We start from the raw sequence: 27,385 nt of genomic DNA, 5'->3' as shown, positions 1-27,385 counted from the left end.
GGGAGTATTATACATTTATACCATTCTAATCTAGTATTGAGTTGAAAAGAAGAAATAATCTGACTAAATTATGACAGGAAGTATATTGTTTCACTGTTCCGTGCACTATGACACACAGTAGTCTGCAATACCCTTCTCATTCCCCCAATGATTTCTGAATACTTACGGTGCTTAACGTACCTAGACAGCAGGAGGTGATGGTACAGTAGGTTGGGTACTGGGATGCTTAGGAGAACTATATGTACAGAACCGGGAACCGGTTCCTCCAGTTGCTGTCATACCCCTTGGAACAGGAAACGATCTTTCGAGGAGCTTTGGTTGGGTAAAAGATGTCTTTCTTTTGTTCTTATAGTCTTCTTGTGATACTTACACAAAATTTTCATCACTTAACTGTTATTTTCAGGGTGCTTCATTTCCTTTCTCATGGAAAACAGCCGCTAAACGATCTCTCTACAAGGCTATTTTGGGCACAGTATCATGTTTAGACAGGTTACTCTTGTTTATTTAATAGTGAAGTTTTTAAGATCTTCTACATATTCTGTTTTCTATTTTAGTGCAAATGTGATGCACATGTATTTATTAATTTAATTTCAAGCTAAAGCAATCCTAACCTAATTTAAAGGATAGCTGCCTCCTGGTTGCATGTGCTCATCTTGATAGGCCTGTGCTTAAGCTAGCCACCACCCATAATAAATAAGGATTAAGAGCAACTCCAACCAGGCGACCAAACAGACGTGCAGTTTGTCCGCTTTACGTCCGTTTAGGGTCGGGCAGGCGGACGGGAGCATCCGCTTTTTCATTTGGGTCAGCTGGTGCACCCAACGGGAGGTAGACCCAAATTTGCCCGCGTCCAAAAAACAAAAATGATAAACACGTGGCACAGATAAACATAATAAAAATTTAATTAAACATAAGTGGCCGGTCAACCGCCGACCAAAGTCCACTTAAAACATAATTAAAAATTAACTAAAACCAAAAAAAGTCTGTGCCCGCGCGCTGCACTAGACGTCCGCCTTGCCCTTGTTGTCGCCATCGCCGTCGGTGAGGTCGATGAAGATGGGAGGTGGCCCAGCCCACCCGAACGCCGCTTGGTAGGATGCTAGGGCAGCCTTCTCCGGTGTCTGCTGCGGCGGCGGCATTGCGGATCGTCGGGTGCGCTCCTCCTCCTCCTCCCCAAGGAGCGACGCCTCCTCCTCCTGCTCCTAGTGCATCTGCTGCTGGTCGCCGGCCTCCTCCTCGTTAAGCCAGTGCGCCTTCTAGCGCTCAAGGTGGGCCTCCTCCTCCTCCGGCATCGCGGCGTAGTGGACTGGAGGCGCGATCACCCGCTCGCGGAACCCGCCGGTCCACGTGTAGGACTCCTCCGGCCAAGTGGGAAGAGGCGGCGACCGCTTCCATGTCGGTGGCTCCGGCTCCGCCTTGGGCTCGACGGTGAGCAGCGGCGGTAGTGGCGGGACGAAGAGCGGGGTGTGGACGGAGTGCCCAGCAGCCGACAAGGCGAGGGCGTGCTCTAGCCCATCCCAATGGGCGTCCTGCTCGATCCTGCTCTCTTCCAGCGTGTGCTGCAGGGCTAGCTCGAGGGCGGCTTGGTACGCCGCCTCTTGCTCCTCCTCCTCCGGCAGAACCTCGGGCGGTGGCGGAGGAACGACGTGGTCGACGTGGACGCCCCGACGGTGCTCCTCCTCATGCTCTAGCGCGAACCAGCGCTTTGGCGCGTAGGCATGCATCACCCGTTGATCCGGAGTGAGGCCCTCATGACGCCGGCGAACCTCCTCGGCGTGCGCCCATGCCGAGTGCGGCACTACTGGAATGGCGATCCACTATGGATTCAGATGCCAACCATGCGACAGGTTGACATCCGGATACTGCAATGGCCGGCAGTACTGCCAGTGGCACCGCGCCTGGTGGACTGGTACGTACAGACGGTCCTGATCAGATGGCAAGCCGCGTCTAGTAGGCGGCGGCGACAGTGTAAGCCCGCGGGAAGAGCCCGCACCGGTGCTGTGCTTCCCCTTCCACTTCCCCTTGAAAACTCCATGGTGGCCAGGGTTTGGGCTTGCTAGGGTTTCTGGTCATCGGCGAGGGAGCACTGTGTGGCCAGAAGTGGACAGGTGTTGGAATTGGATGTGGCCGGCCCCACCGCACGCTTCCATTAAAAAGGATGGGCACGCGGACCTTCCACCCATTGCCAGGTGGGTCCCGAGATAGGTGTTGACATTTAATAAGACGCGAGCGGTGGTTGAGCGGCCGACTAGTGGGCCCGTGGCAGACACAGAAGGGATGCGGGGCGCGTCCGTTTCGTGTCCGCGAGGACGCAAATCCTGCCAAAATTTGTGCCTGAAATAGGTCGGCGCGGAAACGAAGTGGACATGATTTGGATTTGGGTCTATGCATTGGGCCACCGGTTTTGTCCGCGGCGACCAAAAAGGACATGGGCGGACGAAGGTCGCCCGGTTGGAGTTGCTCTAACATTCTCCTTGAAATGTATGATCTCTCTTTCCAAATGTGTGGGTTTCATACATGAATACGATCTCCGGTACACAGGTTACCATCACATTTTCGTACCTATAATTAGCCAAAGTAATAAAAATATATAGCTTCTTTAAGTAGTTTTCACCATAAATCTACTAATCTCACATGAAAAAACGAAGTTGCAAAGTTGTGATTGCATCCATTCCTAAATGACATCTATTTGGGAAATGAGGTAGTTAATTACTGTCTGTGGGGCGAATTGGATTACACCAGTTGTGATACATTCTAAGTGATTAATGTTGGGTTTACTCCACAATTAATCCAAACAGTCTTCGTGGAAGTTCCCATGTTAGTAAGATTCTGGTGATTTGTCAAATATGTATTATGATGGCAACTGCGGCTGTGGATAATACACATTGGCTTTGGCCAAACCCTAAACCCTAGCATGCAGTGATTGAAATGCCATATAATAATAGCTATCATGAAAGATTCCGTGTGTTACCTCTGTAAATTTTTATAAGATGTTTTTAGATTCTATGAAAGTGTCAAAAAATGTCTCATATTAAGTTACAGAGGGAGTACTTATTAATGCCTTAACGGTTTGCTTTATGCGATAGCTTATTGCAGAACTTGCTACATGACGTTTCCTTCTTTAGTAGGTATGGTATGTACTTCCAGAGTTGATCACTTCCAATTTCTTAGTAGCATAGTTGCCTTGTGCAGTTGGCACATCGTCGTTTCTATGCCAGAAGAAGGAGAAAAAGAACAAGAACTGAATCTTCCTCACTCCCTTAGGCACCTCGGAGAGTGTACATTTTATGATGTACTGCTTATAGACTATCTTCTACCAATGATTCATGAGTTCAATGATGTTTATTTTCCCACACTCTGATCCACATGAATGCAATAATATGTCCTGCAGGATGGCACTGCTGAGGGAGAGTTGCCTGAGACAGTTTGTTGCTTTGACGGCGTGTTCTACAATTACTTCAGCTTAGGTACTTCCTTTATTCACTTGACAACTTCTAGCTGCATTGCTTGTAATTTTCTTCATTATTTCAGAATGTATTTCCTAGTATCCCCTAATTTGTTTTAGATCATGCTCTTATTTGGAGTAATCTTGGTTATATATCTATCTTTTTCTCAAGAAAAAGAAAAAGCCTTGAGTTTCCTTACGGTTGTCTGTATGAAGTGACACAAATTTATTTATTTTTGCGTGAAAACTTCCAATCTATTCATCTCCAATCATGGCAGTAGAACGAACACCAGAAATACAAATTACATCCAGATCCGTAGACCACCTAGCGACGACTATAAGCACTGAAGCGAGCCGAAATCGCGCCGCCGTCATCGCCCCTCCATCGTCGGAGTCGGGAGTGGCACACCCATATCTCCTAAGCAAAGGGGCCTGCACTCCTTGAACCAGTTGATGTGGCAATGGCCGCACTGTGCAACCACCCTGCCTAGCCAAACGAAGCCTCTCGGGATTTTGTCAACATGTCTCTTCGTCTTCTTGTTCAAGCCGAGGACACCATCTAGTGCAAAGGCATAGTAGCCAGAACCGACATGACCAAAGTGAGACGTCTCCCTTTAGCCATCATGGAGGCCCTTCACGTGGGAAGGTAGTCGGCAATCCTGTCAACCAAGTGTTGGAGCGCCTCGCTCGACAACCTCCTTAACACGCGGGGATTCCGTTGTGCTTGATCAAGCTGGTACTCATAACCCGCGAGATCACTAATTCAAAGGGTACTCCTTACAAAGTTCACTCCCATCTTCTCAGTCCCTGACAAGTGATGCATTGTATGTGCATCACTTGTCTCAACATGAGAGTTCTTCCTTTTTTTGTAGATTCATTTATTCAAAATATTTCATCTCTTAAATCATGTGTCCACATCACAAACTGTTTTTACTATTGGATTTCTCGCTTTGGGAAATTCGAAGCTAGATCCCATGTAATAGGTTTTGGCGAACTTTTTTTCACGAAAAAACAGAAGAAACAAAACTAAGCCGAAAGCACGTTTTTTTCTTCACTTTTCCCCTTTCATGTCATACTTATTGCTGGAGCAAATTTTTGCCTCCACGAGAAGCACAGTGAAAGCAAAAAAAAAACCTGTTTTTTCCTTACCGAGAGGCACATGTGTGCTTCTCGTGGAAGAAAATCTGTGCATTCAGGAGAAGCAAATATGTACCTTTCACAAAAGCTAAAGAACAACTTTTATTCTTTCCGAGAGGCAAAGTTGTGCTTCTCACATAAGCAAATCTTTGCCTCCACACGAGGAAAATATGTGCCTCTCGTGGAAGCACAATTTTTCTCAAGCAAAAGGAAATTCATTTTTTTTTTCTACAAAACATATGGAAAACTGGCGAAGCCCCAAAAGCCGATGCTGCCCTAGGGCATTGTTAGGGCCCTTGCCTAACCAGTCCACCTACAAGGGCTTGTTGCTGGGCCAACACATGGGTCGGGTTGGAAGCTACAAATACATGGGAGGAGACCACGAGCTAGTCATCAGAGGATCACAGCTTCAGCGGTGACTACTCTTCTCTTACCTATGGCTCTCTTCCCTAATCCCCTTCATGTGCCTTGTACCTCAGTTTAGCTACATCTCCTGTGTAATCCAATATCGCTGGTTGATTATCAAGTGGGTTGCTAACATGCATCCTCGCCCGATCAACCAATGGGGGACACTATGTCACTTGGCAAAGTTCGTGGGCAATCTTGATGCATGCATGAAGAATGTGGGTAAGCAGCGAACGACAAGGAACTCCTCCCTATCCAGGTGGTAGAAGAAGACAATGTCATCTGGGTAAGGTGAGACATTCATCATAAAGATCGTGAGGTGCTAGGCGATGGAGCTACTCAAATACCTTGGCCTTGTCGTGTAACATATTGAGAGTTCCAATCATCAATATAAATAACATCAGGGAAAGCGGGTCACCATGTCTTGGACCCTTTTTGTGCCAAGCCGCCGGAGCTGGCTCGCCATTGAGCATCACCCTCATGCTACTCGAGGACAGGATGATGGCAATCCACTCGCGAGTTATATTCTTTAGTGTATGCTTTTAGATGAAACAATCATATTTGCTAAAACAAACATGTTTGATATCAAACTTCCTATATTCATTCATATGTTTTCACAATTCTGTTGCAAACCACTCTAAGTTTGAGAAAACTTCTTGGCCCAGTGTCTTCTAAAATAGTAAGAGCATATATATTTATATTGTTCTTAGGTGATACATTTGTACGTATTTATGTTATTTAACCATAGATGAAAGTAATAACACAATTTTTAGTACTATCCTTGAAATAATGAGATGAATAATCTTCTTGAGTTATACGTATGTGGGGATTGTTTTGTTGTTACCATTTTTTTTTTGTATCTAATTTGTCTATTGCGTCGGAATCTTTCGAAACGAAACATGCTTTCACTATGCACTTTATCTGAAAACGCAGGGATGGATGCTCAAGTGGCTTATGGATTTCATCAACTACGTGGTGACAAGCCATTCCTTGCTAGTGGTCCTTTATCTAATAAGGTATGCAACTTAGTGAAACCCTTACCTTCACTAATGGGAATTCCATAGCTCCTCGGCATAAACTCTCTAATATAATATTGCATGTTCAAGTTTTATGTCCTTTTAGGTTCTATACACGTAATGTTGACTTGGAGTAGGATAAGTATTATTGTCTACACACTACAAGACCCCTTCGAAATAGATGTCGTAGTTGAAGATTTTACCATTAAGGACACAACCTACTTTGTGAGGGGGGGGGGGGGGAGCGGCAACATGTGATATCCAGTATTGGCAACATTGTTTTCTATCTCCAACCAAAGATTCTAATCAATATCTTCATGAAGAAATATAACAAATGTAACTTGCAAGGCACATACTGAAAAACAATAATATGATCCTGCACACTCGAGTGCATGAAGGAAGCATCAACATCAATATGATTCATGAGCTCATGCTTCATAGGGTCCCACGCAATACTGATAGCAACTGTACTGTCAGACAAGAACGTAGTTGTAGTGACATAAACAACAAAATCACAAGCAGCCATCATAGAAGAGCCATAGCTCACAACTCAGCCTTTGAACCTGAATAAGAAACTTTAGTATGTTCCTTCGTCTTCCGGGCAATGAGGGAACCAAGAAAAACACAGTTAGTAGGAAGGGACAAGCGATCTGAATGATTGCTATCCCAAGTAGCATGCGAATAGGCATGAAACTGAAACAAACTGAAGCATGGAAAGAAGAGACACCGAGAGATAGTCCCACGATGATATCATAGAAAACAGAAGAGGTGACAGTAGTGCGCCAAAGTGGTAGCATAAATGAATCGAGTCAGAATGTAAATGAGATAGGGAAGGTTCGGATGAGTGACAACTAGATAGACAAGACTCCCAACAAGATGACGGTGGAGCATCGAATCATACAAACACTGATCATCGGAAGCACAGACATGGACGTCATGCTCCATCGGAGTCTCAACAGTGTGTTGTGTGCTTGTTAGTAAGGGCAACACGAGCAAGAAGATCATGGATATAATTCTCTTGGGAAATAAGGAAGCTGTTGGAGGTAGAAGAAACATCAACCCCAAGAAAGTAGATAATGGGACCAAGATCAGACAAAAGAAAATGCTCACTAAGACATGCCTTCACAAAGGCAATGCACTCAGAGTCGCCGCCAGTGATGATCATGGCATCGACATATAGAGAAAGAGTTTGACCATGACTTTAAAGGTGGAAAAAAAGTGCAGGATCCTGAGCACTCTCAAAAAATCAGCCGCAATCACCATTGAGGCGAAATCCTCAAACCAAGCATGAGGACTTACTTAAGGCGACATAGAGAGAGGCGAAGATGACATGTCATGCCACCAGGAATAGAATACCCAAATGATGGCTGCTTGTAGACCTCGTCACCTATCTCACCATTAAGAAATGCATTCTTCACATCAAGCTAAGAGACGACCAATGAGAAACATAAGTCATAATGAGAAGTGTGCGAATTGTGATCATGTAGGCCACATGAGAAAATGTCTCATTGTATTCACGACCATGATTTTTCTCACAAACCACAATGCGAGCTTTGTAGAGCTCAAGAGAACCATCGAAGCGAGTCTTAACCATGTACACCCACTTACATGCGATGGGACAAACACACAACAGGAGACGAGATCCCCAATAACATCAATCTCCTCTGGCATCACATGCTACAATTCGGGGAGAACAACAATGTCACAATACACTCAAGAAGATTTGTGCTAGAAAAGCCACAACGAGCAATAGGTGGAAGCGGGCAAGCGAAGAAAACATAAGTAGGTTGAGCTAGAGGCGGTGCGTTCTATTAGAAAGATACATAGGAGTCGAGGGAGATGGATCATTAGAAGAAGATGACACATTGGAAGAACCCACAAGACGTGGATGACGAACTTAGTAAATAAGAGGACGAGGAATCACTAGGGAAGCCTTAAGGGACTTTAGAGATGAGGGAGCCTCAAGTGACGAACGAGGTGGGGAAGCTACAGGTGAATATGGCATGGGGTGTGACGACCCAGGAGAGGCCCTAACCGTACCTAGCACCTGGGCTAACATCTTCATAGTATAGACCCCAAGACGGCCACCAAAGCACATTGTACATGTGGTTACATGCACACTATGTGGGTGGAACGGTCATCACAACGCAATTGTTCAACAGGTCTGCAACAATATATACAATGACTACAATGAGTCAAAATTTAACAAATGCAAATGGAGTCATCCTTCACCAAAGATATCCTAAGGCACTCACATGGCGTCTATGGTCTGATTTGCAGCATGGGAATGCAAATAAAATTATCCTTCACCAAAGAGATCCCAATGTTGTGATTTTAGCAAATGCCTTAAGAAGGCTAAAGAAAAGCAAATGACTTCCATATCCCTACCATCCCACTATATGAGGAATAACCATAGCTAATGTTGTCCTTCACCAAAGGGACTACCTTCTCCAATTGTTGCTATTTTATTTGCAACATCCGAATCAAAAGAATTAATATAGCAATGTAAGTACCAAACTATACCCGCATGACTTACATCAGATCTATACTAAGTATGTAACATTCTCAAGGAAATGGTTATATGTGGTTTGAGCGAAAAAAACACTAGAAATCTGTAGAGACAGGCTACAACTTGCATTTGTCGCTGATAAGGTAAGAGAGCGCAATAACACACAAGGAAGCAATCCCAAGCCTCTCACATGGTTGGTAAGTTTTATTTATTATTAGTTGAAGGTTCTCTATATTACTAACAAGGTTTATTGATAATTAGGTTTAAGATGTTCTATGATCTCAGAAGAAATCTCCAAGTCATTCGTAACCATGGACATGACTATTCAAATAGATTTAGTCGTGCAAGGATGTACCACTGTACCCTAACATGTGGCAAACGCTCCTGGTGCATGTACAAATAGCACAAACAGGTTAGGCCAGCAGAGTGAGATAGGCCACGAACACATCCCACACACACACACACACACACACACACACACACACACACACACACACACACACACACATCAAGCAAGTCCAGGAAGCTACTCAACTAAGTCATACGATGATCGAGTCTAGCCATAGCTCCTACTCATACCCAACAATTGTGTGTGAAGTCCAAGATGGCTACAACCTTTACCAAGATAACCACTTGGTCCAGCCACATTTCTATATTTATGCAAACATCAGGTGTAACTCGCCCAATGAGAAACTTACCACAAACGAAGATGATTCATGCAACTATGTGTGTGCCAAGTGGAAATCCTGAACTATGTGGCCCCTAGGACAGGTCGAAGGATTAGTTACTAGGTCATGGGAGTGGCTCATTTACTCCCCAACCAGAGGTTCAGTATGCTCAGCCATGGATCATGATAACAAGAACTCCTGTCCTAGTGTTGGCTCAATTGGAACAAAACATCATGCGCTCAAACATGGCTCCCACCATTGGCTTTCTTACAAATTAACATAATTATCCACAGCATAACATAAATGTATCAGAGTCTGGTTCAAGTACCCATATGCAGCATAAAGTAGATATGCCATGACTCAAACATAAATCCTAAGCATGCATACTACGACAATCAGGGCCAAACATGACAATACCACGAGCAAATAACTAGGCATGCTAGGAATGTTAGGTAAAGGCGATATCATGGAGACAATAAACATGGGATGCAGAGGATAGGTATCGAAAGACAACTATAACATCATTATTGTAATGCAAGAGGGAAGGAGAAGCATAGGATGTGTCAGAATGGACAAGGAGGTTTTTCTTGCCTGGAATCCACGCTTGTTTCATTCTCAAAGCCTTCTCACTGCTCACATCATCTTTGGATACGAATCGAGAAGAAACAGAAACACTGGAAAAGCGCAAAAGATGCATTTTACTACTATGGCAGAAGTTTCGGCATGCTCGTGATATGCAATGCATTACATGGCAAGAATGATGTTGAAATGATCCAATGAGATCAGCAAATAAGTTGAATGAAGTTTGAATTGCAACTAAGATGCAATCCAAAGACTCCATATTTAAAGTATAGGCTTTGGTCTTGTGTAGCTACTCAAACAAATTTAAATGTTTTTAACATAGATGATCATGGCATAAGGTGATGAAGTATATAAGCTAAGACTAAACTAAGCAAGTTAAATGGGAAGGAAAGATTGTATAAGACATTTCAAAAATCTACATATTAAAAGAAAGGGGTTAATTATGGTTTAATCCTAAATTCCATTTTAATTGATGCAAAAATGCTTAAAAGTGACATATCTAGCAGCTATTTAATATGAATTATGCAATTTAAATAATTCATTAATGTTATATAAATGAATGCACAATGTCAAAATGCTCAAACATGAATGCAAATGGAATATATGAGAACTACACATTTTTCTAATCGGAGTATAAATATTGTTTGTATTATTATGTTTTAAAAAGAATTAAATATGACTTTAGAAGTTTAAGCATTTTATAGAATTTCCTATTTAAAATAAGTCAAATAGGAAGTCCCAGGAAAGTTTTGCGCTGAGGTAGAGCCAACCACAGTGACTGACGGGTGGGACCATGGGTCTGACTTTTTTGGTGATGTGGCCGTGAGTGATGCAGGTTTTTCTTGTGCATTGTGTGCTATTTGTTGAAATGTATATGTAGATTATCTAGTTCTTTTCATGAGTTTGGACTTTCAGTTGGGTTGGCTAATGCACAAAGCTTATTATTGTTTCGCGGTCTAAGGATTTGAAATCAAGACCTTAGACCTTGATAGCACTAGCCACGGTGGTTAACCGGTCGAGCACCTGCCAGGTCACGGATTAAGTCAGAAAAGAGAGGCTTTTGCCTGGATGGAGAATGGAACCAAGGATCGCTCATTTGTGGTGCGCTGCACTGGCTAGATGGTCTTTTGTTTTTTTATTCAGAGAACATGCAAAGTCCGAAGAAATAAAAGAGGCGCCTTAGACCAACTCCACCGCACGACCTCAAACAGACGTCCGTTTGCCCGGATTCTGTCCATTTGGGTAGGGCAATGGGACCGTGTCCGGGCCATTTTTCGGATGCGGTGGCTGTGCTCCCAACCCACGGCCGCATCCTGTCCGCGTACATTTTCTTTGCAAGCCCATTAACTCTTTTCATCATTGATTTTTGATACATGAAAATACATCGTCAAATTTTGACTAGAAAAGTAAGACCAAAGAAAACAAGAACCACAAGAATACATTTTAGAAGATATCCAACCTCCATAACTGCTCCTGTAAGTTGGATTAGTGCCTTCTCGATGCACTCATTGCTGATTTGCGGAGACTCGATCTTGCGTGCTTCTTTCTTCGAGTGTAAAGAAGTCGATGTTGCTTCCTCACATCTAGTCTCATGTCTAGCCTCTATTTTAGCAACAAGTGCACTAGTCTCATCTCTAACTTCTATGCTAACTAAAAGTACACGAACATCTACTAAATTGCGCGCTATCAATATATCGATATACTCTTCTTCCCAATACTAAAACTTGCATCACTGTACACAATAAAATACTAGGTTAGCACAAGTAGTCAAATCCGAGAGCACAACCAAAGCTAAAGTAGCACATACCCCGTCATTTAAGCACTTGATGAACACCCATTCGGGATGTTCTGGCGTTGTAGACACGCGGAGCACGACCTTTTTTGGGCAGTCGTCGCACTTAATGAGTGACAATGGTGCGCCGACGAGCTTTTGGGCTAGCAACGAGCCCAGCCGATCGCCATTCGTGTATCTGCCGGCGGACCACCGACGGTGTAGATCCGAACGGCTAGAGGAGGAGCCACTGCCTGCATGCAGCCTTGCGGCCTTGCAGGGGCCTTCCGGCTCGGTGCCTGGCTAGTCTATGGCGCGGCGCGGCCTCCCACAGCCGGGCGAGCTCAAGACCGACCGGATCTTTTCCAAATCCGGCCGCGGGGTGCGCTAATCAGGTGGCCGTGGTTGGGCAGCTCAGGGGCGTCGAGGGGAAGGGGGTTGGGCGAGCGCGCTTCCGAGCTGCACAGCTGCAATGTCAGCGGTGGCGATGGCCGGAGTGGAGAAGAGTGGACGGGGTGCGGCTGGAGGGGGGAGGGGGCTGATAGGAAAATGCGTCCCTGTGCCATCGTGGGCGGGCCAGGGGAGGACACGCGCCCATCCGCGCACTGTACTTTTCTCCCCAAAAGCGGCACAAACTTGGGCCGTAGATGGGTCAAAAGCGGACAGAAAACGGACAAAAGTCCGTTTCCGTCCGCGCGTTGGGCCGTCTGATTTGTCCGTTTTACCCCAAACGGACGGGGCCGGACGGGATGGGGGTCACGCGCTGGAGTTGGCCTTATGCAGGGTGGTGTACTAGTGTACTTTGGTGACTTCTGGAGCTTGCCGAGTTTGCAAACGTGTGCGTGTGGGTGCGGAAAAGACTGCCTAATGCAAGGAATGATCTGGTGCACATGACGGACCATGTTGTCACTAGAGAAGCTCCAACGACGACGGTCCATGGCGGATCTGCCCAGATGTGTGCGGTTGATGGTGCTATACCTTGCGATCAAGCTATACCTCGCGAGGAGTGCAAATGCTTCCTGTGGTCGCCCTGAGTACACAGGGGTGCTGAGTGACGACGTACGCTACCTAGCACTACGGCGGCAAGTTATGGGCGTGTTGGGAAACTAGACTAGAGAAAATGGACGATACTAGGAGAGGGCTTTGGTCGGGAAGCTCACGAGGAGGGGGCTGGAGTAGTCAAACGGGCCTAAAGATGAACGACGACGAAATTTCTCTGAGGCGTGTTGGTGTTGGAGTCGAAGTTTACGGCAGAATTCGTCATCAGCCGGGCTCCTGAGTTTGCGTGTGTCAGTGTGGAGGAAGTAGAGGTGGCTGTGGGACCCAGGGCATGCTCGCATGGCTTGCAAAAAACGCTGGTCACATGGTCTCCATGAGCGCAAGCTCTTGAGCTCTGGGTCATGGCATGGGGAAAAGGTTGGAGGGAGGAGAGTTACCTTGCGGTGGCAAAAGGGAAGAAGAAGGGTTGGGGTTAGGGTTTGGGAGCGCAGATTGGCTTTACGGGTTGAGGAGCGCGGATTACCTTGCGGGCTGAAATAATCCTCATTTGAAGTTAAATTGAATTAAAATTATGCTCATGAGATGCTTATGAGATGATCATGATGCCCAACCAATTTCCAAGGAAAGTGTTGCTCCTGGATTGTTACATGAGTCTACAATAGTAGTACAGGTAGACATAGTGGGATGGGTGGACAAGGGCAGCACATGAGTGATAGGTGTATGGAAAAGTGAGGAAATAAATATCCTTAATGGAGGAGGCCGAATAAGAGGATAGGTGTCCATAGAAAGGACGAAACTCATCAAAATTCACGTTTCGAGAAATGTGTATCCGACAATCGATAGGAACCCAACACTGATAGACTTGTGCTCATCACTTTAACCTAAGAAAACACACTCAACATATTGAGCGGCTAGTTTCGTGCGTTAATGGGGGGGGGGGGGCAAGAAGAATGTAACAAACACAACCAAACAAATGAAGCAATGAGTACTCAGGACAAAGACCAAAAAGGCGCTTAAGAGAAATGCCACCATGTAGAGCAGAGGAAGGTTGAATGTTGATGAGATGGGTGGAAGAAGAAAGCTCAGCCCAAAAGTGAGGTTGAAGAGGCGGTGATCATCAATGCATGAGCCATCTCAAGAAGGTGATCATGCTTGCACTCAGCACAACCATCCTGAGTGTGAGCACCAAAACAAGAGAACAACAAGTGTGTCTTCTCAGCAAGGAATCCGCGCAACAAAAGAAAAATAAACTACAGAATCGACAAAAGAGACAGTATTAGGAATGGAGAACTGGTTGTGAACCATGATGGCAAACTTCTTATAGATAGATAATACCTCATTACGAGAAGATATAAAATATATCCAGGTGTGTCAAAAGAAATCGTCAAAAGATAATGTAGTAGCGATGGCCTCCTATCGAGGCAAAGGGAGTCGGATCGAAACATTAGAGCAATGCATGAGAGTGAAAATGGTCGAAAGGACATTGAGACACAGTCTCCGCGTGAGGATAAGTTAAATGAGCATGTTTACCAAGCTCACAACTCTACAATCTATAGACACATCTCCAGTATGAATCCAAGAAAAGCACATCAAATTATGGATGAGAGAAGAGAGCAATACAATGATACAAGTGACCAAGATAACGATGCCACTGCTGAAAAGAGACGGTAAACGATGCACGAAGGCGGAGAGACTAGCGGTGGTGGCAGCGGAGGGAAGTTGAAGCCAGTCAAGCTCCTAGTGGCCCTGGGGGTCACGACGCCAGGGGCCAGCACTAGTAGATCTCGTGTGATAATCATGTACATACAACAGTCAAAGTCAACAATGACCCAAAAATGAGAGTCAACAATCTAACTGCAAGAAATGAGTTGCATCGACTATCGACTGGGAGGGAAGTACCATCAGTCTTAATAACAAGAACATGAGAATCCACAAGTCGAATGGTGGGAAGGAGACCAACCATAAGTCATATGAAAAGACACTCTAGTACTCCTACCAAAGATCTATGGAGATGTAGTTAACTATGTAAACAAGTGTTTTTTCCATACCAAAGGCATCAGTAGCAAAACATGTCGATGGAGAACTGAAAGAAGCAACTACTAGGCACCAAAGTCATGTAGTCTCCAATGTAGTTAGATGCTCGATAAAATAGGTCAACATGGAAGCACCAGGCGGTGAAGAACCCGAAGCATTAAGCAAGTGTCAAAGTCGTGAAGGACACCGCTCAAGTGGTCAACGTATAATCACCAGGAGAGGAGTGGCCACCTCACAGATGGAAACCACTAAAGGAGCTGGTGTGGCACGATCAATCCTGTCTCTAGAAGTCAATATAGAAGACAAGGTCACAGATACAAACGTAACTGATGGGCTACCGATGAAAGTCTTGAGAGCAGTCGTTGAAGTGCGACCACCACAACTTGCAGATGTAGAGCAACCATCATTGTCTGTGGATATAGCACGAGGTGTTGCTATAGAGAAACCACCAGTCTTCAAATAGCACTAGAGGAGGCCACGTCACAGGTGGATGAACACCAAGCACCAAATAAAGATGCATCTACGGGACGTCATTAGTGTAAGAAACACCGCAAAAAGGTAGTGGGCAGCAAGGATGAGGCGTACATGAGGACGTGGTCATTGTACCTTTTTTTACAACAAATTGAATTAGCCCATGGCTGCCTGGAAATGCAGCTAGCCAGAAAAAAAGAAGTAGAAGCAGGAGAGCCACAATGTAAGGTCATCTCCAACTCCGTGTATCAAAATGCCGCGAAAGATCCGGGCAGTGAGGCCTAGACAATTTGTGCCATCCAATGTTATGAATTCAATATCCGCGGATCGGCTCGCATGTGCGAATTTTTCCAAAATGTAACCAATGTTGGCGGAGATTAGGAGGTGTCTGGATGCCCTTAATGCCGGACTCCGACACACCTTACCCACCCAATCCCCCCCTCTAGAGACCTTCCCCCCACTCAGTCCATATCCTCTTGCTATGCATCTGCATCTACCAAACCTCCTACGCCTCTACACCACTTTGCCAGCCGCTCAGTTCTTTTCAGACCACCGCTGCTCCACCCAAGCGCCCTTTACTTCATTTCCATTGCATCGTCGGATCTGTCCGCAACCCATGTATGGTCTGCCCCTGCTGACACCATTCCGCAGACATCACACCCCCAAGTGTTCAGCCAAATGTCGGTGAGAATATATTTTTGACCCTCTCCTTACAACATGAATCAAGCACGATAGCAAGGTACTCGGTGAGGGAGCATGCGTTGTTGCCCACAAGGAGGGGGTTGTTGGCATGAACTAGAAGGGCATGATACTTTGGCAACATAAGCATTCTTGGTTTCATGAGAGCAGTACGTGCACGTGTAGCCGCCTACAAGTACGTCTGCAAACCTTGCTTTTTCCAGCTATAGATCGGATCGATCAATCTCGGCGACTTGCACCATGACCTCTAGTTAACTTGGCGATTAGAAAAATAGGTCGAAACCATACCAGCAGCTTGGCCAGCCCGATCCAAGTGGCTAGGAAGCAATGCCTGGAGACTAGAGGGTGTGCAGACGTGCAGACTGCGGAGAGCTGCATCAGCGGCCAGCAGAGGTGGATGGCAGAGAGGGGGGTTGTCCAGGGGCTAGATCCTGTTGGCAAGGCAGTGACGTCCTGGGATGAGGAGATGGTGAGGCGATGTTGGGGAGATCGAGAGGGAAAAAATCAGTGACTAGTAGCGGCGTCTAGGAATAAGAGGTAAACCTTGAGCTCATATACCATGTTACGAAATATTAACTTGTACTTTAAAATGATCATTGACCATCATATATACGCGTGCATGTCAGGAAGTCTCTTATACAAAGGGTACAGGGCTAATTTTATGTTGGTTGAATAGCTAGGTTGATGGATACTTTCTACTGGTGCATAGTTCTCCTTTGGTGTAAGATGGGGATAGTTTGAACTTTGTAAATTTTAATTATAGCATTTGTGGCTTTCAACAAATATTCTTACCTATATATTTCCTATAATAAGCTTTTGGAGCGACCTCTGACAATTAAATTACTGATTGGCTGATTTTATGACAGTTAATTTACGCAGGATACACCTGCAAGCAAGGGTGGTTCTTTACACAGTGCATTAGTGACCCTGAACTACGGTACGATATTTCCTCTTTAAAGATTAAATGTGGCTAGTTTACAATAGAACACTGATTGCTTTCCCTAGGAAGACTGAACTTGCTTAATGAAGCCCTCGTTATATAATCATGTTTCACTCTGTGATGTCAGTCCTGAATAGAGAGAAGTGTATATAACCCCCTAGTCTTTCACGTTCGTGCTACATCACGTCCTCAAATCCAAAACCGGCTACATAACCACCTCAGCTTTCCAAAACAAGCTGAAACACCCCGTGACACTATGTTAAGTGGTTTTGGACAATGGTTTTGCCAACATGGCAGCGAGGCCGGGTGTTGAGGCCGACCACGTCACCCTGCTTAGCAAGTTGACATACCCATCTATCACCATCTCTTCCATTCTATGGAACTCATCTTGTCAGAGGACATCGCGGGTCATCCGCCACAGATGTGCTCGGTGGAAACAACTGCAGCTAAGAAGCCTGAGGTCACCGCTGCCCTTCTCCACCTTCCTTTTTGTCGGCTAGTGATACCCTGGCCAACGCCCCACAGAGACACCATGAGGAGCCTCCTCAGAGACTCCATGGTGTTGTGCATCCACATCAATGTTGACAACCTCTTTGAGCTGGCCACCTCCATGTTGGTTTAGCTCGTACGAGGACGGCGCGAGAAAGGGAGAGATGGTTGTGAGAGAAAATAGTTGGTTACACCGACATATGGGTCCCAGGATGAGCTGTGAGTATATGAAAACCACCTTCAAAATCAGCGTAGGGGGTGTTTTGTCTGGTTTTGAAAGGTTTTTAGAGTTGACGAGTGATGTAGTCGAAACATGAAAAGTTTAGGAGTGCGGATATCATCTTCTTTCGTCCTAAATATTGACTGTAGATCCTTTTGATCCTAAAAAATGGTTGTGGTTTGTTTAGCTCTATGGCTACAACTCCCTCCATCCCAAAATAAGTGATTTAACTTTGTACCAAGTTTAGTACAAAGTTGAGTCACTTATTTTGGGATGGAGGGAGTATTTTGCAGCCGAACGAGTACCATAGTTCCTTTCACTTTTGTGCAAACGCTTGGTACTTTGTTATTTCATTATTAGAATGATAATGGAATATGTCAAAGAGGTCGTTCAAAAAATCTAGAAATATGGAGTCACCATTGATTAAGTGATTATTTTCATACTTCTAATGTCCTCTTTGTGCGGACAACTCCATGTTAAAATCCGCACAAAGAACTACATGTTGAAATAGTTACATATGTGATTTGGGATCATGGTTCCAAAGACCTTGTGCTAGTTTACAGACAGTGCAAGTAGCCAAGATAGCACGTCACGCCAAATGTCCCTAGTAAAGGGGCAGTCAACAAGAGGTGTTGGGTCTTCGAGGTTTGGCTACCAGGCATGCAGGAGGGATTGTATGGCAGCTCTCTATGAGCTACGCAGTTCGCCTGTGAAACACCGATCTAGACTAGCAAGCTAGAAGAGAAACTTGAACTTTCATGGAGCATAAATGGACAAGTATACCCCGGACTTTGTATATCTCCAAGGCCCCTATATTACAAGGAAACTATAAAGGCTAAATGGAAACATAATATAACCCTAACACCCCTCTCAAACTCAGGTTGGATCCACAACATTGAGTTTGGAGGGGGAAAATCCATGGTGTGCTCTAGTCTGTGCGTTCATAAAGAAATCCATCAACCATAACTCAGAAGGCACATAGTGAAAAGCAATAACCAGATCCAGCACACCTAAACACGCAAAAGAAGCATCAGCACTGAAATGCTTGTTGTGCTAATGCTTCATAGGGTCGCACACAATACAAATAACACTTGTATAGTCTGAGAAAAGGGGAGTGTAGTAACTGAAACATCAAAGTCCTAAATTAACCATAGTAACCAAGTCGCCTCTACTGTTAAAAGAGTCATAGCTTGTAACCAATTCACCTGTTGATGAATGACTTATTTCTTGAGGTACTGCTCTAGTTCCTAATGGGTTCCATTAGAATTGCATCGGCATACAAATCTAACACCTTCATTTTGGAAATTTTCCCTTGCTTACTCCATATCCCATTGACCTTCTTACTTCTGGGATGCTTCTGAAAATACCTTTTTCCATGATTCACTTTAGTAAAGCATTTTCTTGCTCAAGTGTAACTTGGCTAAGAGGAGAGTTAGGAGAATCAATAGAAAGATTCACATTTGAGGATGTGACATGAGATGGTGTAGCAATAGGTGCAATCACAATGGATAATGATTGAGATGCATAGTTTGAAATGTAGAAAGTGAATTGAGTCAACACATGTGGTGTGTATTAAAAAGCTATGAATTGCTTAACAATATGAGTTATATATAGATAAGATATTTTGAAAATACCTTCCTGTTTGTATGTATAAAACAACATAATAAAAATAGTACATACTACCTAAAAAGTAGGATATACTACCCAAATATTTTTTATATACAACATACTACACTTACATATTCTCAGTTTTGACAGATACTACATACAACATACAAAACTCACATGAGGGTAACTACCATTGGTGGTAGGAAAAATTTGTCCTATATATAATATGGAAAAATGAGGAAACTAAGAGAATATGTGAGGCTACCAAGCCTTCAGCCCATGTTATGGTGTCCTGGTTCCCTTCCCTCCCACCCGACATGGCCCACTAACAAAATAGTTGCAACCTACCTCATTGCACCACACTGAACTTGACCAATCAATCGAACAGGCGCATTGGCTCCCTAACTCCTTCCACAAGACCACGTGCAATGAAGCAGCCAGCCAGGGCACGGGAGCACAATAATAGGAACTCGTGCGGTTATGGCTACGGGCCTGTGGACAACGGCTAGATCTATCACCCGACATGGGGGAAGGCATCCTGAATTGCCTTCCTCGGTGCTCTAGATAAGGATAGAGGCAACCGTCAGTTTTGTATTTTCGTCGATCGTCAACCGCATTCCGCTTGCTAGGCTGCATTCACATCCCACATGTGTACAAACAATAACAAGAGTAAGCAAGTTATGTTGTCTAGTTGGCTTCCTATTTCAGCATATTGCAATTTCAGCTTTGTTTGCACTTTGCAATGATTCTTGTATTGTTTAAACAAGGGGAATCGATATTTTTAAATGTTATTAAGTAGTCTAATTCATTAATATTGTTTTCATTTTGTGACGTGAATTTGCAATGCGAGAATCTCTGTGAATTGTAAATTTTTACCATTGTATATTACTTAAAAAAATTAAGACTCTAAAACTTGAGGTTCTAAAAAGAACATCATCCTTTAAAATTTTGAATACTTACTCTTCAAATCCTAGGTTCTTCCCTACATTGAGGGCCTTCATGCATTCATGATTTTTCCTTAAATTAAGCAGTTGAAGCTAAGCATCTCATGTTCCTTCAAAAGCTCTCTCGTCGATGTGAGTTTGATGCTTTAACTTTAGTTTTCCCAGATCAGTAGTCATGCTTTCATTTCTTTTCTCATCGCATTGATAAGAAACTTTTCTTACTCCTCCCACATGTTAGTATGTGCGCCATAACTCAATCTGTCCTCATCATCATCAACATTCAAGTCATCTTCATCGCTCTTGAAATCATTGAATTCGGGTTGAGTAAGCTTATAGCCATTGGATTTGAAGTATCTTATATGATCCACTTCTTTCAATTTGTGAGCCAAATGAGGACTTGGGCTTGCTGGATACAATTTCAATCCCAATGAAACCTTTATCATAACTTTCACAGTAGGTTTAATAGCTTGTGTGATGTTGGTCTCGGGTTTGGTACACCATTACCATGTGATCTACTCTTCGAGTATCTCTTGGTGTAATTTTCCTTTCCTATTAGCATAGTTGTTTATCTAATGTCTTCTTTCTCTTCGATCATCCTTGTCCCCCTTTTCTCTTCTATCCCTTCTTTGAGATTCTTCTTTATTCTTATTGGGTTACGGACAATCGACAACAAAGTGTCTGGATTGACTAGAACTCCATTAAAAAAATCTCGTTGTCTTGAGCTTGATTATTAGTATCTTGATCTAGTGTAGCTGCAATCTTTTCTCTTGAACTTGTCCTTCGAATACATCTTGTTGAAGTTAAGAACCATGAGACCAAGTTCTTCATCGGGGACCTCTTTCGATTATTTCACACTTGGGTTCTTGGGAGCACCATTAGTGGCTTTGTAATCTCCCCTACTCTTGTGAGTTAAATATTAGCAATGAAAATCTTGCTTAGCCTTAATACTCATCTCATGACCCATAATCCTTGACCTTGATTGTCTTGCGATCTTTGTAGTTAGGCATCATTTGTAAGAGAGTGCAACTAGTGTACTAATTTCCATCTAAATCTCTTAAGTTCTTCTTGACATTGAATCTACCATTCATCTATTCACGTCCAAGTCTAGCAATTTCATTGGCAATAAGTAGAGTCTTGAGTACATCTGGGCCACACCTTATCCATGTTTCATACGGAGCTTGTCAAGTTCGCCATGAAGAACATCAAGCTTTGACTCTTATACTAGTTTGGTGCCTTCGTGAATTTCTAGAAGGGTGTCCCAGATTTCTTTGATGTTCCCCCGAGAAGCTGGTCTTGTTGAATTCTTCCGGACACAAGGAGTGGAACAATATGTCCACACTTTAGCATTGCATAGGATCAACTTCAATTCTTCAACATGTTTGACCTCTTTCTAGTTTCTATTGAGCATATTGAAAGAATTTTCCTTGTATGGCAACAACAATAGCAGTCCAAACGATGAGATTATGACCAAAAAATGCATATGGCTCTTATTCTTCCAACTAGAAAAATTTGAGCCATGAAAATAAGGACATCTATATGGTGAAAACTCCCTTCTCTTACTTGAATCTATTCATTCTTTAGGCGGTTTAACCAAACCAGAGCACGTGCAGGATGCATTGGAGGCTAGATGGGGGTTGAATACACTATAAAGACATGGGGTCTCTACAAAAGTCAAGTGTGGAAGCAAAATTTGTAACGAAGGTAATAAATTTGAGAGAGAGAGAGATCACAAACACTAATTTTTCTGACATTGAGTTAGTTGGAGCTATCCTAATCCTTGTTGGTGGAGGTGCAAACACAAAGGTCTTGGTAGTGTCACCCACAAAAGTCCCACAAAGCGCATAACCCACCTATGTCACCATGGTTAGCTGACCACGATGGTCAAACTTCACTTGGGGTATATTTTCATGAGGTAGGTGATCTCCAAGGCCTCACAAACTTATCGGCTCTTTCAAGTCTTGAAGGATTCCAAACACACCTAGCTAATATAGGTGTCACACGCCCTCCATAACAAACAAGATAAGGTTGCTTGCAGATGAATACCTTTGCTTGTGCTTGAAAAGATAATCACCTCCACACTCAAACTCTCATAGGACAAATATTTGGATTTGGATAGGTCGGGTGTTTGAATGATAGACTTGAAATCACGAGAGGGGAGAAGATATCAAAGGTATTTCATGAATGTTTGAAGAATGCCCTTTGAAACCAACACAAGACTATGGAGGTGGAGTGGAATGGTAGGATTGGTGGTGGTATATATAGGACAAACCCACTGAATGATCAGCTTAGACACACCAAGTAAACTAAAAAGTGATTTCTTTTGAATAGCTCCAAGAGTTCAACCTGGATCCACCAGAAGGCTCCAATTAGCACTGGTATTTGTGTGCTAACTTATGGGCACCGTTATGAATATCCAACCAAGGGGGGTTCGGAGGTCCTCCCAGTAGTTAGAGGTTGACAACACCAATGTATTGGAGGCTCCACATGGCACTTGGTTACTATGGCTATCTCTCTGGAAGGAGTTGGAGGATTCAAATGGATATGACTCTATGGCTCCTAGCAATGTAAAAATACAAGAGATAGTAGAGAAGTAGTTGACATGTTTGAGTGGTTCTAGAGTCTTATCTCCAGGCACGTAGCAAAAAAAGTATCACCACACAAAGTGATCCCCTCTCGATACTATCAACATACCTATGGAGTCATTGTGCTCTTGTATCACTAAAAGCTACTCCCTCTGTAATAAATATAAGATGTTTTGATCTAAAACATTATATATTTTTTATGGGGGGGGGTATAAAAGATGTTCTTTGTTGAAGTGTATATGTGGTGGATTGCCTAGTCCTTTCCATTAGTCCAGACTTTCATTGCATTGGCTAGTGCATGAAGCTTAATATGGTATCAAAGCCGAAGGTCTTGAGTTCAAGTCCTGGCTTTTGCAATTTATCCAGAAATGTTGACCCCCTTGTGTCCATGTATGGGCCTCTTCGACCATACCTTTGTGTCTATCCATGTGTTGACTTTCCGTGTGACACGTGAGAGGGTGTGTTGAAGTGCATATGTGGATTGCTTAGCCCTTTATATTATTTTGGACTTTTGGTTGTGTTGCCTAGTTCATGAAGCTTAACATCATTAACCTTGCCAACACTTGATCTTGAAATTTTTTGGGGTCAATAACTATCTTTCAACTTGCTTCTGTTGAGACTTATCATGAAAAATAGGTGTAAAAAATAGGCCCTTTGATAAAGTTGTCATATATCATTTTTTTACTATTTATTGTAGAGTAACAACCCTATAGTATTTTGTTCTAGATTTTTCCCTGGGACAGCTCAAATCCATTCCTGCCGAGAGCGGATTTAAACATGTAAAGTCAATAGAAATAGCAATAAATAGGGTCACTCATTCTTAACTATACAATTTTGTAAGATAGAGTATAGCAGTAAATAGGGTCTAAATTCAAGAAGCCTCTTACTCTGTCTCTTCTTTATTATATCAGGGGACTCACAAACATTATTCGTTTATCAATAAAGAAGTTGGACAGTTCTAAGTGGGAGCACATCCCTGTACCTTCAAGGCAAGTTAGCGATTTTTTTGGTATTTAGTGGAATAGTACTAATTGGCACATTTGAAATTGGCAAAGCGTTTAGTCATTGTAAGTGTTGGGTCCATGACATCAAAGTATAACATCAATTCCTCTTCTACTTTGTTTAAAACATGATATGGTCATGAATTGATGTGGGATATTTGAGAATACTATGGAGACATACTAAATAATACAATATCAGGGTAGTTAGATATCACTCTTCGCACAAATAGACATCATGTAATTACTAAACAGAAAAATGTTGTGATGCAGTGTAAGGGCTATTGTTGCATTAAACCTTCACAACTATGCGAGTGGAAGGAACCCATGGGGAAATTTGAAGCCTGAATACTTGGAAAAGGTGCTATGAATACATTGATATGATTATTTACTATTTTTGTGTTTACAAACATTCCCCCAAGGAAGCTAGAGCACTATCTATTCATTGAGAATAATATAATATTCTTATATGTTTGTTTATGTATAGAAAGGATTTGTCGAAGCCCAATCAGATGATGGCATTCTTGAAATATTTGGGTTGAAGCAAGGGTGGCATGCATCCCTTGTAATGGTTGAACTTATATCAGCCAAACACATAGCACAGGTATGTGTGTACAGAGTAATTAGGTTGGGTAGTCATATGAAATGAAGAATATCTATTGTATAGTTGTATACTACCTTATCTGTTAATCACCACGGATGAATACAAATTTATGGAATATATATTAATTAGTGGGACAATTGAGGAAAATACAAACTTTAGGTGTATTGGTGTCAGGTTAAAGCATGGAACATGACTATAAACTTGAGCATTGACCTTTCATACCCCCTCCAGTGCAAATGAATTAAAGTTTGAGTTTTTCCTTAGTCAAAGAAGTCTGACCAACTCTATAGAAAAAAATATGTGTATTGAAATATTTTCTTATAAACTTGGTTAATGCATATATTTCTAGACTTGGTCAAACTTCAACAAGTTTTAAAAGATAAACCTCGAACTTCAATTAGTTTGGAATGGAGCATGTAAGGTATAATTTCCTATAGACGTGGTAAAATTAGTTTGGAATGGAGCATGTAAGGAATTTTGTCTAGGACAAAACTTAACCTTCAATTAGTTTGGAACGGAGGAAGTAATTCACTACAACAAAGAACCGTCATGCCTCTCCTTATGCTCCAATGTGGTGTTACCTCTCAGTACTCCACATAAAAAAAAATCTTTGTGCCATGGAATTAATGAGGTAAGAGTAGGAAACTATTTATATTCTAGATACCATCTTTAACGCAGTCCAACAAAGAAATCATTAAGAATTTAACTTGTCATCCAATTTGACTCACATTCTATTAATAAGAGTGTGAACCATTGAATTAAATACTTGGTATATTTAAGATACAACCGATTAGATTGGTGGGTATCTAAGTGAGATGACATACTTATAAGAGATGACCAATGGGATTGGCCTCAAAGCAACAGCTAATATAAAGTGGTTAACTTTAAAGTACAATTCAATTCCAAGTCCATCAAATGGAAATATGATATCACTTTAGTGTGCTACTCCCATAAGAAAATGAGAAAAATAAAAGAAAGGAAAGAAAAGATTAACTAAACATTATTTAAAACTAAAGCAAGAAATACATAGTGTCAATGTCAACATTATAGTGTCCACATCATGTTATAACTAATGTTTCAGGCAACAGCAATCCGGTTAGAGATCAAAGGTGGCCAATGGAGGGATGCATATATGCAAATGGATGGGGAGCCATGGAAGCAACCACTAAGCACTGAGTATTCGACATTCGTTGATATCAAGAGGGTGCCTTACCCATCACTGATCATCAACGGTGCAGATCGCTAATGATAGCCAATGGTTTTTTGCACTCACCTAGCTGGACCTGCGAGGAGCAGTTTTTAGCTTCCAGCCCGGAAGCTTGATGAATTACAAGTTCATTCCTGATCATCCTTGTGCAAAGTCATAACGATATATGAAGTTGTCGATATATAGAATTTGTATAGCAACGATAGAATGTATCCATCCACTGCTTTCATCCGAGTTCTAAACTTAATACCATATCATTTGTACAGGATGAATTTGCTATTGCAAATTGTTTAGTTATTCGAGAGTGATACCGAAAATTGTGTTGTAAAAGTTAGGCTTTAGACAAAAATAAATTTCCCCCAAGTGGACATATGAAACTTTATGGAAACTATTAGGCGATGTGACATATAACCAACATTACTACAATAAAGGTCATATCCTCATGCATACTCATGCACAAGAGAACCTAAATCTGATGTAAGAAATATTTCATCTTATTTTAGAAATTCAAAATGTTTGTAGATCAAATTGTTTGTGTGATTCACAATTCTTCTTTACCATTAAACTTGTTGTATCAAGATTTTTGAAATTAGATACCATGTTGGTACGTTTTCTTCACTCTTTTTTGGAGTTAAAAGTTACTACCTAGTTACAGAGGTAGTACTAAACTATATATGTGAGTTAGAACAAGTTCACACATTAGTTACACAACATGAAAACTTGTTTGAAATGTTTTAGTATTTTTTAGGTCCAAAGTTACCATCTAATACTATAAGAGTACCCATATTGTTCATATGATATCCGTAACATCGTGTGGATTGTCACACCACTCGTGGGTACTCCAACAAAAAGCTAGATTTTGCAGCAACCTCCCGTTTAACTACATCATTATTATGGTTGTGAATGTCCCCTTAGACATTGGGTAACATACATGTGCCATGATGATAACTGTAGCATGGAGAGATAGTCCACTACAGATTGATCATTTTGGTAACTATATCATGTAGAACCTGGTAAATGTAGTTGTGTCATGTCGATAACTGCAGCATGGTTACAAGTTGTGGTTAGGTGTGACATTTCCCAAAGGACGCTGCGAACCACACAATCAACTGGCAACTACATTTGCATCATGTTGATAACCGTAGCATTGAAAGCTGGCTAACCTCATAGTACCATGGCGGTAACTACAACATACGTAAGTAGATAATTCAAAATAACCATGTTGGTATATAGTATAGAAAACCTGATAACTACATAATTGCTATGTTTGATAATTGTAGCGAGGCCAGATGAGTAGCTATAGTTGTTTCATGTTGATTAGGATGAACATCTGAGTAACTACATAAAAACCCTATTCGTAACTAAACATAGGCATCTATGTAACAACATAATAACAATGTTGGTAACTATAGCATGCTAAACATGGTACCTATCGTTGTGTGTAGTCTCCCATAGATTAGAGATAGTGGTTTTTTAACGTGCATTGCATCCATGCAGCTAAAACCTCAGGTAAATGTAAAAGTTCATTTAAATTTAGTTAAACTTAGTTAAAGTTGAATTCAAATACTAAATTGGACAAGACCTTTCCTCTTATTCGGGATGTTGGGTTCCATTGCAATTAAGAATTAAGTTGAAGGAATTAAGTGCAAAAAGTACAATTCAACATTAACTGGAAATGCATTTATAATTAAAAGAAGAAAATGATGGGAAATTCAAACTTTTATAAGAAATACAATAAATAATACAAAGTCATATTACAAAAGAATAAAGAAATTTGTAATAGGAGATTACAATTACATCTCTTGAGTACATAACTTGAGGAAATGGAAAATATAAAAATTACATATCTTCTATCCTAACTACTCCTATACAAATCTTCTTCATTTCCAAAAACCTGCAGAATAGACATCAAAGACAAAAGAAATTGTTATGGTTAAAATTTTGCATTCCCCTTAGGGAAATGCATTGATTTTGGAGCCAACACTTTCGAGATTTGGCAATGGTAGCCAAATTCCAATAGTGTATAGAGTGGTTGATCAGAATGAAATAAGTAGTTC

The 27,385-nt window shown here is 42.3% G+C and overlaps 1 protein-coding gene across 1 annotated transcript in view; it reads left to right on the top strand.

Moving 5' to 3' along the window:
• The window catches only part of LOC123135030 (diacylglycerol kinase 4-like), a 51,949-nt gene extending 26,358 nt beyond the window's left edge, over positions 1-25,591 (top strand). The window contains exons 3-12 of the mRNA XM_044554157.1: positions 185-322; positions 404-489; positions 3,193-3,292; positions 3,392-3,467; positions 5,921-6,003; positions 16,603-16,673; positions 23,431-23,508; positions 23,791-23,878; positions 24,005-24,121; positions 25,203-25,591. Coding sequence (XP_044410092.1) covers positions 185-322; positions 404-489; positions 3,193-3,292; positions 3,392-3,467; positions 5,921-6,003; positions 16,603-16,673; positions 23,431-23,508; positions 23,791-23,878; positions 24,005-24,121; positions 25,203-25,367 — 1,002 coding nt within the window. The 3' untranslated portion in view covers positions 25,368-25,591. The remainder of the gene's footprint in view (positions 1-184; positions 323-403; positions 490-3,192; positions 3,293-3,391; positions 3,468-5,920; positions 6,004-16,602; positions 16,674-23,430; positions 23,509-23,790; positions 23,879-24,004; positions 24,122-25,202) is intronic.
• The last annotated feature ends 1,794 nt before the right edge of the window (positions 25,592-27,385 follow it).

This window comes from Triticum aestivum, chromosome 6B (genome assembly GCF_018294505.1).
Source record: "Triticum aestivum cultivar Chinese Spring chromosome 6B, IWGSC CS RefSeq v2.1, whole genome shotgun sequence".
In the NCBI taxonomy this organism is placed as follows: Eukaryota; Viridiplantae; Streptophyta; class Magnoliopsida; order Poales; family Poaceae; genus Triticum; species Triticum aestivum.
This window is presented reverse-complemented; position numbering and strand designations above follow the sequence as displayed.